Raw genomic sequence first — 13,866 nt, 5'->3', positions numbered from 1 at the left:
GTTTGTAATCTGAAACCAACTCAAGCCATGTGGGAGATTGCAGTGTGCAAAAAATTCTGGGAGTCGTAGTCTTAACGTGAATCACACAGCGCTGAAACACAACAAATGGGACATGGGTTTAAGGGGAAGAAACCAGTAAATACTTTTAAAAGGCAACTTCTCCTTGGGAATGTCTAACCTTGAAACTGAACTTCCTGGGAACAAAATATCAGCCAAATCCAGAAGGCTATAAAAGGGTATTTAAACTTATTTTATATTCAACATCAGTTATATATTCTTGAGACTGTTTCAGAGATGTAGCTTGAGCGACGAGACATCTTTGAGAAGTTTGGACCGTATTTTTGTGTTGGGGAAATGCAATGGGATTCCATTCCCACCAGTCCAGCCTCAACTCGGGTTCTGGCTGCTTGTTTGTATGTACGGTATACATTTCTGATGGTGCTCCACCTGTCAAATTGATTACTGGCATCTTGTATGGATGTTTTTGCTGCAGAGTGGACAGTGGTTATTGTTGATTACCCTCTGCGCCTTTTTTTAGAACGTTCCCAGTTCAGTTTGTGACATTCTTGCCTCCCCCCTGCACCCCCTCTCCCTTTCTCTTGTCTCTCTTCGATTTAATCCCTATGGAAAATGACATTCCAATGGGCTTGGAGCAACTGCCATTGGACTTTGTCGGATCTGGGAAATATCTGACTGATAGACCAGCTGTGGACAGTGCTACTCAATGTCAACAAGGTCTGCCACCACTTTCAGGCAGGTGCACCTATTACAGCAAAACACTGGAGGTGCCTTGAGCACCAGTAAGTGAGCCTTCTCCAAGGTAGACATCAAATGGAAAGGAGGGTGGACAAGAGACGTAAAGCTATCCATTATTCCATATGAAAGGAGCGCTTGGGATGTTAATAACTTTTAAGATCTGTTCAATTGTTTTCTGATCTATCTTAGTCAAAGGAAAATTACAAAGGGTTCAATTTATTTTTGAGAGCAATTTCATCTCAAGAGCAAGTCCCTCCCCTAAGTACCTGCTGTATTTTTTTTGGGATCAAATCAATGGAATTGCTCTCCGCCTCTCTTTCCATGCGTTTTTTTTTGGTTCAATGTAACTTTCTTTTGTTGGGATAGCTCCACGTCCTGTGAACAAGGAATGGAAGGCTAATCCTTAAGCTACCTTCTCCCAGAATCCATGTCTGCAATGCGCATGCACGGTATAAAGTGCAGGGGTGTCTGCTCCTCCCTCCCCCCCCTCCCCCCACCCCACCCCACCCACCCCCCAGGGGTGCCAGGAAGGTTCCAGAATGCCATGCGCCACGCGCCATTCCAGTTCCCCATCCTGCTTATTTGCACGTGTGCACGTCGTACACTCGGACACACTCTTGGCAGCTGACGTAGCAGCACCAATGGAAGATGCAGTGACACTTCTCCTTGCGTTTCTCCGTCCGGGTGTTGTGTCCTCGCCCGCAGCACAGCAGGTCGCAGCCGTCGATGCCGTGTGACGTCACGTTGCACACCCTGTCCCTGGTCCCGAAGGAGCCCGTCTCGGGGTTGGGGTCGCAAAAATTGGGCGAGTTCTCGTAGTAAACCAGGTCCCGCTCGGTGGGTGGCTTGAAGAGCTCGTACTTGGCCCGCAGCGTCTCCACCCAACCGCGGGACTCTCGGTGTTTCTCCACAATCATCTCGGATGCGCTGTCGTACTTGTCTTTCAGATAGTCTCCGATAACTCGGAAATCCGGCTGAGCCCACCAGCAGGTCTTCACCTCACAGCTGCCTGACAGACCGTGACACTTGCACTTCAAGTGCATGTGGTCCAGGATAGACTGTAACACAATCAGGGAGAAGCCATCAGCAACCATTAGCAAGTGAAAACCATTGGTCCAAGTCACAGGCCACTCTTCATCTACTGTACCCATAACTAACCAACAGGAGGCACTATTCATATGAAGCGGGATGTACAGGGTCTCATACTCAAGGTCCTAATAGAGTGGAGCAGGAACCATGGCTGATTTTTGCCCCTTTTTCTCAGTGAGCTCGATAGTTGCACCCCTTCAAAATCCTCCCCCACACACCACCACATGCACACACACACACACACCACACTTCAAACCTTCCTCAGTTTCACACCAAACAGTGACTTGTTCTGTGTTATCGTAGAATGAAAGGAAGTGCTAGGATACCTCGCTGCATTACCCCCATTGGATTTACTTTTTCAGCCACTATTTTCCTGCCCTCTGGAACTCTAACAAATCCTCTGGCCTCGCTTCCTCCATCCCTACCTTCAGATCCCTCCAAAGAACTATCTTTTCAACCATGAGTTTGAAATATCCTTCATTCTCCCATCTCTGCTTAATGCAGCCCATCATTTGAGATGTCTCAACGACGTGATAAGGTGCTATATCATATTCCAGGGATTATTATTATTATTAAGCACTTTGAGAGGTTTATCCTGTAAGATTGGCATTATGTGAATTCTGGTTGTTGTTGAAGCTGGAGGACTATTGACAGTGCCTGGATTTGCTGATTTTCTCTGACAGTTTATGTGAGGGTGAAAGTGAGAATTCAAAAGTTGTGTTCACAGTAATTGAGCTCTGAGCACCTGCACCTCAGTGCCTCCCCATCACACACACAGTGACTGTTGTGCTGAGCGGAGGAGGCCTGAGCTTATCTCTGTAGGTTTGGCTCTGTGCAAACACACACCTCTTGAGGTCTCTGAATCAGGAGGAAATTGAGGGGTTTGAGAATTGGGTTAAACTTGAGCCAAGGGGATGGTAATGAGATCGAAACACTAGCGTCTGTGAAAACTCAAAGGGCAGAATGAGCTCGAGTGATCAGGGACACAGGTTGTGCGAAAAGCACAATGGGTCAAAAGGCCTCTTGTTTGTTCCTCGACAGCTAGTCTCCCTGGATAGTGATAGCAAAGCCAAATGGTTTAACACATGCGTCAGGTTAAAGCACTGAGGATATGTAGTTATCAAACATTATATCATCTTCACACGATGGGGAGTTGTGTTCTTTAATCCTGAGACCTGGGTGATTGGTCAATGTTGGAAAGAGTTGGAGGGAGGACAGGGCCAACTGAGAAGGCAAGGAACAGCAATGCTAAGAGTGGAATGTGTGCCTCTAGGCTTCCTGTGCAAGGAGCTGATTTGAGAGAATGTGACAGATGTATCTTCTGCTATCCGTGTCAACAGAGTGCCACTCCCGAGACTGACCCCACCCAAACCCCCCCCCATCCCCGCCTGTGCTCATAGCCCAGGAACAGGCCCAAGAACACCTTGCAAGACGAGTTACGAGGTACATCAGTCAGTGGGTTAGAGCGAGGAGAGTGTGGAGTGTAAACGTCTTACACTTATGGTGTTGCTCAGGGCTAAGCTTCGTGTTAGTATTACTTTCATATTACTCCCCTCTCCCACTTCCTCCTTTCCTCTCCTCTCTCCTCCCAACACAGGTTCAAACCCAGGCAGGATGGATAGGCTTGGTATGTTTTCTCAGTGCTGCTGTAAGTGTTCTAATGAGTTGTGTTTGACCAGATACTACCGTAACCTCCTGAGACGGGATATGAGGAGGATATGACTTGATTTGAAGGGATCTAACAATCATCAATCGAGATACATGGAAAGAATATTTATTTTTAATGACATTAAGGTGGAGAATAATAATCCTTGCATTTGATATAGGGACTGATCACGTCTTTAAGACGTCTCAAAGTTCTTAAAATAAGATAGATATCACCTACACACTCAGAAATAGAAACCCTCGATCTCTGGCCATGTCTCTGGTCAACACCTGAAACTCTCCCTCCCTCCCCCAGTTCACTGATCAACATTGTGATTGTGAAACGCTTTGAGAGGTTCTTCCTTTGTATCAGGGTGAGTTGTCATATGCAGATCGCAAATCAGGCAGCCTAGTCCTCTGCAGCATGCGGTGAAACCTGTACAGCCACTCGCACGACAGATATGATCTGCTGAAGCAGCCCGTTGGCCCTTCTCTGTACAGGAATAGGACTCTCCTCTGACAGTGATGGCACCACAATAATTATAATAATCCTTGCATCTGACACAGCACATTATCATGTTCGAGCATCTCAAAGCACTTCTCCCAGCGAGTTACTTTGAAGTGCAATCACTGTTTTCGAGACAAACTTGGCAGCTAATCTGCGTCCTACAGTCAGACAGTTAAACAAATAATCAATCAATATGTTTTGGTGAATTTGGTCCAAACTATTGGCCACGACCTCCATGAACAGGTAATCAAACCAACCCATCCTCACCCAACCCTTAACCAACCCAATTCCATCCAACCCATCCTTAACCAACCCTTACCCCACCCATCCTTACCCCACCCATCCTCCCATCCTTACCCACCCATCCTTACCCCACCTATTCTTACCCCAACCATCCTCCCATCCTTACCCCACCCATCCTTACCCACCCATCCTTACCCAACCAAAGCAAACTCAACCAACCCTTAACTCAACCCATCCCACTTTAGGAAGCCAAACCGAAATCCAACCCAGCCACAACCACATTTCCTCAAGCCCAGACAACCACATCCACTGGGATCTAGTGGCGTTCCATCCACTGTCCTCAGGCTCACCGTTCTCCCAGCCTCGTTGTTGTGCCTGTTCATGGCAGACCTGGCATCTGGCCGGTTCTCCCTGGCATCTGCAAACTCTCTGGACACCAAGACTCCGAACTCTGTGTCCTCGCTGCAGCCGCCCCATTTCCAGCCATCACCCGGCGGCCCCTTGTGGTGCGAGTCGCAGCCGCAGATGGTGTTGGAGCCCTCGGCACAGGAGCGGGTCACAGCGAAGGCCACGCCGGCTGAGGCAATGGCATGTACAAAGGCAGACTCCCTGGTGGCTGTAAACAGGGACAGGGGAGAGGAGTGTCAAGAGTTTTCACTGTGTCACAGCAGAGAGGAAGATCAACTGACCCAATCATAACATCTCCTAAGATTGGGACGTAATACTAAAGCAAAATTTAATAATAGTAATAGTAATAATCCTTCCATTTGATATAGACCTTATCACGTTTTCAAGACATCTCAAAGTGCTTCATACAATAGACTGTAAAGTGAATTGACTGTATATTTTGTGGGCAAAGTCACTTAAGTCACATTAAACCTTCAAATCAGTAACATTTTTCTTTACATTGGATTTCACACTGACTACCACTCATACTCAATGATGGGTTTCTTCAGACTCAGTAAAGGAGTCTTTTGTTTTAAGCTTCGGAATATAATTATTATATATTATATCAAATAACAGATATGATGTTGATGAGAGTTAAAACAGGGAGACTTGTCATTAAAATGTCTATTTAAAATCTATTTCCAAAAAAACAGGATACATTTAAATATTATTTTTGGAGGTTTCTGTCTATTTCTGTTCCGAAACATTTTATATGGATAAAAAATTGGTATTAAAGGCTGAGGTGTAATGACAGGTTTGCAGAACTGGGATCTGTTCCTGAAGCCAACAGTGTAAGTGATTGGGATTAATATTCAAGGAACCCAGATCAACACCCACAGAGCAAGACTCCACTGAGTAAATAGATACCTCAGGACGTAGTGTTTAGCTAACGCCAAGCCTGGGTCCCAGAACTAAATTGCCAGACAGCGATATCAGTGGCAAGCTACGTGGTTTTAGCTGGTTAGACTTCAGCAGTTATCCCACCTCACATTCTGGGCTCCCCCCAAGCCTTGGCTCTTGCCAACCTAATACTTTCCGGATTTAGTTAAGCAGGATGTGTCCCTCCGGGGAGAGAGGAGAGCGCACATCCAATTCCGACAATCTATCTCTGGGATTCCTGTGTATAGGTGGGATGCATGCAAATCTCAGCTTGGTTTGGATACTCTTAAGCATGGTGGTGAGTTTCCGCTTGTGTCAGACACCCGGCTGACCCAAAAAAAATCAGAACTAAATTGTACTTGCCTGTGATCTCATTATACCTACGTATACAGTCTCTACACAGCCATCTCTAGCCATTTTACCCTGCATGAAAGGGCGCTATATAAATACAGATTGTTGTTGTTGTTTCTCTTTCTATACATACACAAACCACATACACACAGATACAATCTGCAGAAGAATAACCATCTTGTTTTACCTACAACAATGAATCATCTACAGCACAGATCAACAGGCTCTGTACCTCTCTTGCACTAAATAACTCATTGAAGTTTGATTCTATAGACGTGGGCCACCCTCTGCTATCTCATTCAAGTGGCTGTTCTTTGTATGTGAGCCTGGAGGTGAATGTTGATAGGATAATATGTGTGTGTGAGAGAGAGAGAGAGTGGTGTTGGGGTGGGAGGGGGGGGGGGGTGGAGAGAGAGAGAGAGAATGACTGAAGTCAGATGCTTTTTCAGCTAGAACTACCAGCAACAGGTGAGAGGGATGTGTGACACCTCACCTGGTCCCTTGTTGCAGCCATAGGGAACCTCAGTCACTACAGCACAGAGAGAAAGAGAGAGAGAGAGCAGTGGTGGGAGATACGGGCAGTAGATTGACATCAGCTACACCCGAGTGTCAGTCATAGAGCTGGACTGTGACGTGTCCCCAGTCACCTCTTGCTTCCACGTCCCTGTGTCAGACACCAGACAAACACTTTCCACCCTGAGCAATCGCCCCAGTTCAGACCCGTTATCCACAGCCTGACACCTTTCCCTCTGCATAGCCTCTCAACACTTATTGAGTCGTGTGTCTGTCTGCAGATCCCAGGGAGGCCAATTCTCGTTATTAGCACTCAAGTTTTTCTGTTTATTTGAAAAATGCTTCACCCACAAAACACACGGTTACTACACTTTACGGTATATTCTGCGAAGCTCTTTGAGATGTCTCGAAGATCTGATAAGGCGCCATATCAAATGTAGGATTATTATTATTATAATTAACAAAAGCTTCCTAAAGTAAATACTTTTTGAAAATAGAACAAAGCAAATCGCACAAATTACAATCCATTCCCTTCTCTCTCTCAGCCCCCCACCCACGCCACCCCCCCCTCCCCCAACAGTCGCTGGAGCTACCCAGTACTAACTTACTGGGGTCCCATTGCGATGGGGGCGAGGGGGAGGTTTTGTTGAGATTATGTGGGTGTACATTAGGTCACAAATACAGCAAGAAACCTCGTAAAGGGTTTTTAAGGTTGGCAAAAGTAATAATAATCCTTGCATTTGATATAGAGCCATATTACATCTTTGACATGTCTCAAAGCGCTTCACAGAATATACTGTAAAGTGAATTGACTGGATATAACGTTATGGGATACAACAAATAGGTAGTTCAGGACAGATATGCATGCGACCACCAGGAAGGTGGAAGGTGAACTAGATGGACCCTGGTCTTTGTTTGTCTAGCATTTCTTATGTTCTTATATTTTGTGGGCGAAATGTTAGCAATTAAAGTGAAAGAGAATCAGAGTGAGTGTGGCAGTGAATGAGTACGAGACTCCTGTGGGAGAGTGAGTGAGGGAGAGTGAGAGAATGAGTGTGAAAGAGTGAGTTTGAAAGAGTGAGATTGTGAGTGTGAGTATGTTAGTAGGAGTTAGTGTGAGAGAGTGAGTTTCAGAAAGTGCGTGTGAGCGTGTGAGTGAGAATGAGTGTGAGAGAGAGTGAGATGGTTTGAGAGAGAGAGAGTGCAACCGGTTTGAAGTTTGCGAATGCGTGTGTGTGTGAGACAGAGAGTGAGAATGTGTGTGAGAATGTAATGTGAGAGTATGTGGAGTCCTGCAGCTCAGTGGTTAGAGCACTCGCTTTGCAAGCGAGAGACCTGAGTTCAATTCCAGGCAGAGGGCGAAACCTTGGACAAGTTTGATGAGAGGCGGTGTGGGAATGTGAGAGAGAGAGTGAGTGTGAGAGTATATGTGTGTGTGAGAGAGGGATAGGTGGTGGGGGAAAGAGTGGCGATGTGGGAATAATGTGAGAGAGAGAGTGAGTGTGAGAGTATATGTGTGTGTGAGAGAGAGAGAGGGAGTGTGTGAGTGTGAATGAGAGAAAGAGGTGGTGGTGGAGAGTGGCGGTGTGGGAATGTGAGAGAGAGAGTGGGTGTGAGAGTATATGTGTGTGTGTGTGAGAGAGGGAGTGTGTGAGTGTGAATGAGAGAGAGAGAGAGGGGAGGGAGGGAGGGGGGGAAGGAGAGTGACGGGTGGCGGTGTGGGAATGTACTGGGACAGGGAGGACAGGGGAGAGCCGGGGAGTCGCTGGCTGCAAAATGAACCTCGTTACCTGCTGGGTGTCTGAATTTGCCTTTGTTGGCTCGGTGTCACACCGTATTACCCACACAATGGCTCGAGCTACTTCACACCAAGTTACCCACTGCACAGGGCCGGCATTCTCTTAACAAATCGTAGCAACAGCCAACTTATTCTTACCGCTAGTGTAGTGTGTCCTCAATCGGTGTGGGATAGATTAGGAAATCCCTATTGAAACACTTTAATCAAAATGGTTAAAGGGCGTGTGAATAGCCAGTTCCATGGCCATAATCACTGGTTTGCTATGATATTCTCTGCCCTCGCTCGCAGTAGGGTAGAAGATTAACTCTTTTTTTTAGCATAATCTTATTTTTGGGGCCTTTAATCCCTTTAGCAGATGATGCTGGCTTCTCCAACTTGCAGCTGAGAAGCAAATAATAATGATTTTTTTTCATTTAAGAAGGCAGAGAGATAGATATGCTTTAAAATGTCATTTAAATGGCAAGTAATTGAGGCAAGAGGCAGGTCGGTACACGTCTGGGGCTGGGGCTGGGCTGAGGAGGGAGTCTGGGGAAGGTGCTTTGCCGTGTGCACACACACTCACAACCACACACAGATACACTCACACAGATACACACACATACACAGAGATATACACAACCACTCACACAGACACACACACATACACAGAGATATACACACCCACTCTCACAGACACACACACACATACACAGATACTCACACAGATATACACACTCACACATACACACACACATACGTACATACAGAGATATACACACCCACTCACACAGACACACACACACACACACACACACTCACTCCCCGCTAATCTCAGCGTCTCTGATTGACGAGCGAGAAATCTCGGAAGAAAAAATGTATGGGAATCTCTCGCATTCTCCAGACAGAGAGGGGAAAGGAGACAGAACCGCGGGACGTTAAAAAGTAAAGATAGATAGATTCCCTCCCCGCGGTTTGACTCAATTACGCGACGCTTCAGTGACAATTGGACACAGTGAGTGTTAGCGCTGAGGGCTGAGAGCTTACCCCCCCCACCCCGGGTGTGAAACAAGCCGTTTGAGTTTCCACCAACCTTTGGGTATTGATTGATAATAAATAAAATAATAACAACAACAATAATAATATTTGCATGTGATGTACAGCGCCTCAGCACGCCGTCAGTCGAGACGTGGCAAAGTAAAGTGTAGTGACTGTGTATGGTGCAGGTGTCAGTGTTGTCAGGACTCCCCACTCATACCAACACTTTACAGAAGAGGAAACCGCTTCAACTCTCTGAGGTTTATGAGCCGTTTTACATTAACCTGAGTAGGAAAAGCCCCTCAAGTGCTGAGGCTGCATTAGTGTGAGTTAGACTGCGTATTGTGTTGGCAAGCGATGCATGGGGCAGATATGTCTGCTCAGCCCCCCCCCCCACCCCCCCCCCACTTTCCACACACCCACCCACCCACACACACACACACACACACACTCTCACACACACCCTCCCCCTCCACACACACACATACACACTCTCACACATACCCTCCCCCTCCACACACACCCCCCCTCCACACACACACACCACACACACCACACACACACCCTCCCCCTCCACACACACACCCACACACACTCTCACACACACCCTCCCCCTCCACACACCCACCCACACACACCCTCCCCCTCCACACACCCACCCACACACACCCTCCCCCTCCACACACCCACCCACAGACACATACACACTCTCACACACCCTCCCCCTCCACACACACACCCACCCACACACACATACACACTCTCACACACATCCTCCCCCTCCACACACCCACCCACACACACATACACACTCTCACACACCCTCCCCCTCCCCACACACACCCACCCACACACACATACACACTCTCACACACATCCTCCCCCTCCACACACCCACCCACACACACATACACACTCTCACACACATCCTCCCCCTCCACACACCCACCCACACACACCCTCCCCCTCCACCCACCCACACACACACTCTCACAACACCCTTCCCCCTCCACCCACACACACACACACCCTTTACACACACACCCACTCTCACACACACCCTCCCCTCCACCCACACACCCTCCCTCTCCACACACAGCTTACACTCACACTTTCACACTCTTTCCCCCCCTCACATACACACTCTCACACACACCTTCCCTCTCCACACACACACCACTCTCAAACTCACTCTCTCACACTCCTACACCCCCCCCCCCCCACACACACACACCCTCACACCTCTCACTCACACACACACACACACTCTCTCACACACACCACTCTCACACACACACACACCACTCTCACACTCACTGTCTCACACTCCTACCCCACCCCCTCTCACACACTCACCGCCCCCACACCCCCACCTTCAGGTTGGCGTGGAGATGGGATGAAGATGCCCACAGGGAGGGATACACAAAAAATCCCAACTGAAGCTTCTCAGCCCCGAATCTCTGCCTCCCACCCATACACACACCTATACCCTCCCCCCCCCTACACACACACACCCTCCCCATCCCCACACACACACACCCCACCCACACCCACACACATGGGGGGTTTTGTTTAAAATGTAAAAACAAAATATGTTTTATTCTAACCCATTCACTGCTTCACAATGAGTGTAAGTTGGGGAGATTGGGTGCACTTGACACATTCGCTCCTTATGTAATGTTACCTGCCAGCTATTCACTCACACATTTATATTAATTACACGTCAGAAAAATGAGAATGCCATCCTTTACAGGAGTCAGTCACACTAATAAAAAATAATCCTTTGCATTTGACGCAGCGCCTTATCGTGTCCTCGAGACGTCTCAAAGCGCTGCACAGAATAGACTGTGAAGTAAATTGACTGTAGGTTGTGTGGGCGAAGCTGACAGCTGCCCCTAATGATGTTTTTTTTACCAACCACAATAATAATCAAAAAAAATTGCTGCGTTTCGACCACAAAGTATACAGTCGATCCATTTTACGGTATATTCTGTGAAGCGCTTTGAGGCGTCTCGAATACATGATAACGTGCTATATCAAATACAAGGATTATTATTATTGCTACTGTTATTATTATTAAAAGATGTCTCTCGTCTCCTCACGGAACTTTCCCCTCTACTCTCTAGGAAGCCAGACACACACACACACACCTCAGCCCACAGTGTGTGACTGTGCTACGCACACTCCCAGCTGAGCTTCACAGAGAGTGAGAGAGAGAGAGAGAGAGAGAATTGAGCACTGCTGAATGGGCTGAGAGCCAGGGAATGTGAGCTACAGGCTGCTCACAGGTCTCAACACTTGCGGAAATATTTTCCTCTTTTTTGGCAAAAAAAATTAAAGAAAAAAAAATTAATCACTGAGGGATTTGGTCAGAAGTGGGTGAATGATGTACAGAGCGAGAGGCACATTGCGAGCGCTTCGTCACGTTGCACCTGATTGAAACGGTTCTCTAAATAGCCCTGTGTGTGTGGGTGTGTGTGTGTGTGTGTGGTGGGGGCTGTGTTATACAATATATATACAACACACAGACAGACACACACAGACATACATTCACATACACACATACAGACACACACACACAGACAGACACTCACACACAGACACACACGCAGACACACAAAAGGAGATGGATTCCGCCCCCACAACAAATACAATCATCAACGATTAAACTGTTCGAAAGCGACGAATATGCGAATTACGAATTCACCGTTTCGAATACACTGCAGCGAATGAACTGCGAAGAAAGGCTTATAATCAGTAATTCGGTGCGTTGCAATGGGCGTTGCATTGTGTGGGTACGATTGCAGGGAATTGGGGAAGGGGCAGGGGAAGGGGAGTGAGGGAGAGAGGAGGTGGTGGGGAGTGGGTGGGGGGGGGGAGAGAAGAGGGAGGGGAGAGAGTAGGGAGGGGAGAGAGAGAGGGTGGTGCGGTTGAGGATATAATAAGCTCGCATTCCCCCCTCCCCACACACACACTCTATGCTGCTAAAATGAAGATCACTTGAGCAGATATAGGGGCTAACCTCGCCCCCCCCCCCCCCCACCCACCCCACACACACCACCCGCTAAACACAAGCCGAGGCTTGTGCTCCCGATCGCTGTCCAGTGCTGGAAAGCTGGAGAAAGTGGATATCGGGGGAGGAGAGGAGAGCATCAGGTTTGGCTGTGGTTATGTGTTAAGTTCCTTCAAACACTTTTCATCCAGCCCACACACATTAAGAATAGCTACACGGTATAGACACATCAGCAGGTGTCAGACACCAAAGGAACTCCTTCACAGTATATATAGGAGAGAAGAGACGAGCGAAAGAGAATTCGTGGTCTCAGAGGAGTGAGGGCCCTGTATAATAATGATCATCCTCGCATTTGATATAGCACCTTATCAAATCATTGAGACGTCTCAAAGCGCGTCACAGAATCTACTGTAAAGTGAAGTGCCTGTATACTTTGTGGGTGAAACGTGGCAACCAATCTCCCAAACAGTCGTGGATTGAGTGACCAACTTATTATTATTATTATTATTTGGAGAGATTATTACCTCTGGAAAGCAATCTGACCAGCAACCAGGTTCCTATTTACTGCTAGGTAAACAGAAAAACATGGAGTAAGGAAACTTGCCTAAGGTTTCACCCCACCCGGGAATCGAACCCAGGTCCTCTCTAATGCTCGTGAGATTTGCTGAGAGCTTGCATTTGATAGAATGCCTTAACATGTCTTCGAGACGTCTCAAAGCGCTTCATAGAATATACTATGAAGTGAATTGACTGTATATTTTGTGAGCCGAATGCGGCACACAAAAGTATATCAAGTATGTAAAATTGTATAAAATATATATAATTTGTTTCAAAAATGTTAATTCTAATCATTTAGGGACCCAATCTCTGCTAAAGCACATCTTGTCTTGTGAAGAGACAGTTTCTGCTAAACACAAGACTACTTCTCCTCACTCTCACCCTGAAACAACAACTCTGCAATTCACTAACAAACCCTAAGACTGTGGGAAAAGTGGCTCCAATTTCTGCTGACACTGTCTGCCCATTCCTCCTAACACAAGTGGTGAAGCTGCCATGCTCCTGGGCACTATAGGGCTATAAAGGATTTGGAAAAATCTGACAGTCTTATTAGCTCAAACTATATTGTGGTTTGGGAGGGACCAGGTAGAAGGTGTGCCGCCCTGCAACCACATCCTAGTCTAGAAGCAGCTTTGATCAAGCGCCTCATCACCTCCGCTCACTCCTTCCTGATAAACCCAATCACTGCCTCAGTTGGAGAAAACACTTCAACCCATGGGAGTAGGGAAGCTGGAAGGCAGATGGTAATCAGATGACAAAGAACTCTTTGCCTTACGCCAGGATTCGCTCTCCAATAAAATCAAATCTACACATTTGGTAACCAATAACAACATTAGTGAAGTTTGAACCCTGTCCCAATGTATAATCACTTAATCAGTGCCTTGTAAGTGATATCAATGACAAGCTCATCCATGACAGGTGCATTAAATTCTAGAAGCAGGTGTGAATTCACAGGGGGTGAATCCCAAAATCCACCTCGCTTTTAATCTGTGGCATTAGCGTGTCTTAATAATAATTTATAATAATAATAATCCTTGCATTTGATATAGCACC

General features: G+C 47.0%; 1 protein-coding gene across 1 annotated transcript in view; it reads right to left on the bottom strand.

Annotated features, from left to right (window-relative positions):
- Positions 1-1,294: 1,294 nt before the first annotated feature.
- Positions 1,295-13,866, bottom strand: part of LOC103187749 (proto-oncogene Wnt-3) — a 28,276-nt gene continuing 15,704 nt past the window's right edge. The window contains exons 3-4 of the mRNA XM_042343335.1: positions 4,591-4,856; positions 1,295-1,814 (exon numbers count right to left, since the gene is read on the bottom strand). Of these exons, the coding sequence (XP_042199269.1) occupies positions 1,335-1,814; positions 4,591-4,856 (746 nt within the window). The 3' untranslated portion in view covers positions 1,295-1,334. The remainder of the gene's footprint in view (positions 1,815-4,590; positions 4,857-13,866) is intronic.

Source organism: Callorhinchus milii, unplaced genomic scaffold, assembly GCF_018977255.1.
Source record: "Callorhinchus milii isolate IMCB2004 unplaced genomic scaffold, IMCB_Cmil_1.0 Scaffold23, whole genome shotgun sequence".
Classification (NCBI taxonomy): Eukaryota; Metazoa; Chordata; class Chondrichthyes; order Chimaeriformes; family Callorhinchidae; genus Callorhinchus; species Callorhinchus milii.
This window is presented reverse-complemented; position numbering and strand designations above follow the sequence as displayed.